Here is a 5,189-nt window from a genome sequence, read left to right on the forward strand (position 1 = left end):
TGGATTAGAAGTTACAATGCTCCGCTTTGTTTTCCGGTCAATCTGCTGCACAGACTTTACCAGGGGATGCCCGGAGGCAACTGATCGAGATGAAATGGTTTTCACTCATAAAAAAAAATGACGAAACCATATAACACTGAGGGTTCAGTGTCGGTGAACGCAGTGAACTCAATGAACGCAGTGAACTCAGTGGACGCAGTGAATATATTTAGAATAAAACTCAGTGAACGCAGTGAATATATTTAGAATAAAACTCAGTGAACGCAGTGAATATATTTAGAATAAAATTCAGTGAACGCAGTGAATATATTGTTAAAAGATGAAACGCAGTGAAACTTGAAATGTACTCGGTGAATATACGCGAATGAAATTTAGATTACGCGGTAGAATAAGAACGTGCGATCAGCACGGGAGTCAGTTAGCAACTGCCAGGGCGTTGTCGATCGTCTTCTTTGTATGCCTCGGTCCTTTCGTTAGACTCAATATTTTGGATAGATAATCATGATATGCGGCTTTGTTTATTTCCAGCATCGATCGATAGCTCCTCTTGAGGCGTAATGGTACTTGATGTTTGCGCAGTGTGATACATGGATTTTCTTAATATTAATTATATTTTATATTTAACAATATGAAAAGGGGAATAATGGAATAATAATAAAAGATAGTTAACAGAATTAAAATATAATGAAAGAGACTTAGTAATTTAAAACTAATAAAATATTTGCATGTCGTTGGGCATGTCTGTGTTATTTGCAATTATATGCTTATATTAAAATAATACAATAATGATAAAATAGCAATAATAAAATAGTCATAAAAGTAGTTATAGAGATTAAAAATGCGCGGGTTCAAGCCGGCGTTCATAAAACCATTAACAAGGTAGAATATAGAGGGTAAAATCGGACGACGTTACAGTAATATGTGTATTATATATTGGGAGTATAAGTTTCCGCCGTTTGACAAACAATGGCGCTACCAGTATGTTATAGTTACAATTGTCAGCTGTAAAACGTCATATCGTAAGATTGAACATCTGGCAAGAACATAACCTTGAAATATTAGCGATTTTGCATCAGCATCTTATATCTTTTTTCGTGCGAAAATGTCGAGTTTTAGGAAAATGCCGAATAAGCATCATTTGCGGGAGCTTTTGATTTACTTCTTTAATTTGAAGAAATCTGCAACTGAGGCGCATCGATTGCTTGTAGAAGCATATGGTGAGGCTGCCTTAAGTGAGAGAAGTTGCCGTGAGTGGTTTCAAAAGTTTAAGAACGGTGAATTTGACGTCGAAGAACGTAGCGAAAGGCCGAAAGTGTACGAAGACGCGGAATTGGAAGCATTATTGGATGAAGATTCGTGCCAAACGCAAGAAGCACTTGCACTTACATTAGGAGTGACTCAACCAGCAATTTCACATCGCTTAAAATCGTTGGGAATGATTCAAAAGCAAGGAAATTGGGTTCATATGAACTGAAGTCGAGAAACTTTGAACGCCGATTTTTCACATGTGAAATGCTGCTTGCCAGGCGTAAACGAAAGGCTTTTTTGCACCGTGTAGTCACTGGTGATGAAAAATGGATCCACTACGATAACCCAAAGAAGAAGAAATCATGGGGACCACCTGGCCATGCTTCAACATCGACAGCCAAGCCGAACATTCATGGGAAAAAGCTCATGTTGTGTATTTGGTGGGATCAGCTAGGTGTCGTTTATTATGAGTTGCTCAAACCGAACGAAACCATTACTGGGGCTCTCTACCGAACACAATTGATGAGATTGAGCCGAGCACTCAAGGAAAAACGCGCCCACTACTACTCCAGACACGACAAAGTTATTCTTCTGCATGATAATGCTCGTCCACATGTTGCGGCGCCGGTCAAAACCTACTTGGAAACACTCAATTGGGAAGTTTTACCCCACCCGCCGTATTCACCAGACATTGCTCCTTCTGATTACTACCTGTTTCGATCGATGGCGCATGGCCTGTCTGAGCAACACTTCACATCATATGAAGATACCAAAAATTGGGTCGATTCGTGGATAGCTTCAAAAGATGAAGCGTTTTTCTGACGCGGTATCCGTATGCTGCCAGAAAGATAGGAAAAAGTAGTGGCTAGCGATGGACAATACTTCGAATAAAACATTAGGTACCGTTCTTTCACAATAAATGATAAAAATTTTTGATAAAAAACGGCGGAAACATATTTATACTCCTAATATATTACGTATTACTATTATTGTAATTTACACTTTTTTTACATTTATACAAGTATTATTAGTATGTTTCATGTAATAGCATTTATTATGTATTACGATTATTGTACTTTCATATTATACATATTGTATGTTTTTAATATTTACATATGTATTATATATAATACTACTAGTATTTTTACTTACACTTTATGTATTCCATGTTTTTATTATTTATACGTATTACTATTATTTTGATTTACACTTTACGTATGATTTTTACATTTATATAAATATTACTATTATGTATTACTACCCTATGTATATATTCTGCTCCATACATAAGTTGTCACAAATAACTATGTATTTTGTATACTCCGAAATGAAGATGAATGGGGAGTAATAAAAATATACGTTTATATATTGATATATATTTTTATATGTAGAAAAAAAATACGCGAATAAAAATTTTATCAAATGACATTGTTATGTGTATCCATGAATTATGCGATCCACCGAATCTCACTTGACGTACATTTTGTCGTCCTTCTTGCGCAGTACTTTCTCCACGAGATACACGTCCGGATGAGCGCGATGCAATTCGCGCTCGTAGAACGCTTCAGCGACGGATTTTTTGTGATAGTTCTCGAATAGATAGGTTACGGGATTGGTACGCTGCACTTTAACGATCGTAAACACCTCGGTGATCCAATTTGGTGTATAATCCTTCTCAAAAATCGTCTTGTACTTATTCACGTGTATCAAATCGCTCATTTTGAATTTTGCCGGACCAACGATTTTTATCGCGCTGTACAAGAGTTTTACGGCGATCGCGGAAGTTACGTCAGCGAGTCGCATGCCGATAGTGCAATGCTTGCTCGCGTTGTAATCTGATACGAGTCGCGGTAACTCGTCGATTCACTTGTAATTGCAGGTTGAGTATAAACATCTTCCACATGTCGTTTTTGAGCGTGCGACTGAACCGTTCGACCACTGACGCTTTCAACATCGAATACGTGAAATAGTGATTAACATCGTGTTTTTTCAAGATTTACTGCACATTGGTTGTAAAACTCCTTTCCCATATCCGTTTGTAAATTTTTCGGATATCTTCCACTCTCTCGAATGATCTCAGCGATAGCGTTAGCCGTTCGCTTCCACCCTTGCTCTTGAATGGTACGGTCCATGCGTACTTGTTTAACACATCTATGACGGTGAGTGTATAGTGGTGGTCTCTGTCGAAGCTCGAGTACGGGCGCATCTCGACAATATCAGCCTGCCACAGATCGTCGTATCCTCGAACTACGAGGGTCGTTCGAAAAGTCCGTGCAAAGTCACTGCTGATGGCACTACTGGCGCGTATCAAGGTTAGATTTAGTTAGTAGCATCTCTTGGAGGAACATGTTCCTCCAAGAGATGCTACTAACTAAATCTAACCTTGATACGCGCCAGTAGTGCCATCAGCAGTGACTTTGCACGGACTTTTCGAATGACCCTCGTATGACGCATCTTCGCGGAAAATTTCTTCTCGCCAGAGCGTGCAGTTCCTCGATGAGTCGACGTCTCTTAAAGCTAATTTTTCTCTTTTCGCTGGATCTCTCTTTCGTGATTCGATGCGTAATACACAGGGCAAAAGTACTTTTTCTCACTGACGCGATTTAATTTATAATAAGACCGGCTTCGCGGACTTCTTCGATGATCGATAGCATCTTGTTGTCGTGAGCGTTGTTGCCTGCGGTGCAAAGCATTGAGCAATCGTAGACAATCCATCAGCTCGTTGGAATCATCCCAGTGCACGTAATCGATCGCGTTGTTGTTTAATTTAATTGCGTGAAGTAATCCCTTTCCAGATTTCTTGTTCTGTTTCTTGGATGTGATCGACATCAATAGCGCGATTATACGAGGTGTGATCAAAAAGTAAGGTGAATTTTTAATTTAAACTTCCCGCGCTAATTGATTCGAGCAAACTTTTTTATTTTTATGTTGGTACTACTGTTAGTGACATCTGTGGTAAATTTCATGTCAATGTCATCATTAGTCATATAGTTACGCTTGTGTTTTCTAAACGACTAAAAGTGATTTTGGCGATTTTTACAATGTCTGATTTTGCTGAGCAAAGAAGTGCCATTAAATTTTGTTTGCGGAATGAAATTTCGGGTGCGGAAACGTTCAGAATGTTGCAGAGGGCCTTCGGAGAATCGACTATGTCGCAGAAAAATGTTTATAAGTGGTACAAAGACTTTAAAGAAGGCAGAGAACGTACTGATGACTTGGAACGCCCCGGACGACTATCAACGTCAATTGATGAGCAACACGTGAAGAAAATCAAGGAATTGGTGCTCGAAAATCGTCGATTGACAATTAGAGACCTTGTCGATATGGTTGGCATTTCATTTGGTTCAGTTCAAACAATTTTGAAGGATCACTTGGGCCTCACGATAATGCGCCGTCTCACACGGCATTGATTCTTTGTGAGTTTTTCGCCAAAAATTCCACTCATATCGTTCCGCAACCGCCTTATTCACCTGACTTAGCTCCGTGTGACTTTTGGCTATTTCCTAAACTCAAAAGACCGCTCCGGGGACACCGCTTTGAATCTATTGAAGAGATTCAACGTGAATCGCTGCGCGCTTTGAAGGCTATACCAGGAAACGACTTTTTGGCATGCTTCGAGGCATGGAAAAAACGTTGGTATAAGTGTATTGTATTGGAGAGGGATTACTTTGAAGGGGATCAAATTGATTTGGATGAATAAATAAAGATTTTTTATTTTATAACAAAATTCACCTTACTTTTTGATCACACCTCGTATGTTTACCATATACTTATATCTCCTGCTGCTCAATAATCGATCCTGTGAATGGTGTTTGTGCGCGTTCGTCACCAACAGTGCTCTTGTACTTGTGCATATCGTTTTCCGTGTAGAGAAGATCATCGAGAATTCTCTTGAAGATCAACCCGTAAAGACCGGATGTACCGGCGTATCGTATGCCGTC

General features: G+C 39.2%; 1 protein-coding gene across 1 annotated transcript; it reads right to left on the bottom strand.

The window, feature by feature from the left end:
- Positions 1-2,715: 2,715 nt before the first annotated feature.
- On the bottom strand, positions 2,716-3,051 carry LOC108756030. Its single transcript, XM_018499572.1, has one exon. It carries the CDS (start codon positions 3,049-3,051, stop codon positions 2,716-2,718), a length of 336 nt encoding a protein of 111 aa, XP_018355074.1.
- Positions 3,052-5,189: the final 2,138 nt, after the last annotated feature.

The sequence above is a fragment of the Trachymyrmex septentrionalis genome, unplaced genomic scaffold (assembly GCF_001594115.1).
Source record: "Trachymyrmex septentrionalis isolate Tsep2-gDNA-1 unplaced genomic scaffold, Tsep1.0 scaffold91, whole genome shotgun sequence".
NCBI classification, from domain to species: Eukaryota; Metazoa; Arthropoda; class Insecta; order Hymenoptera; family Formicidae; genus Trachymyrmex; species Trachymyrmex septentrionalis.

What these genes read in the sequence shown, in the direction of transcription:
- LOC108756030 (XM_018499572.1), bottom strand. Translation starts at nt 3,051, where the DNA reads ATGCGACTCGCTGACGTAACTTCCGCGATCGCCGTAAAACTCTTGTAC.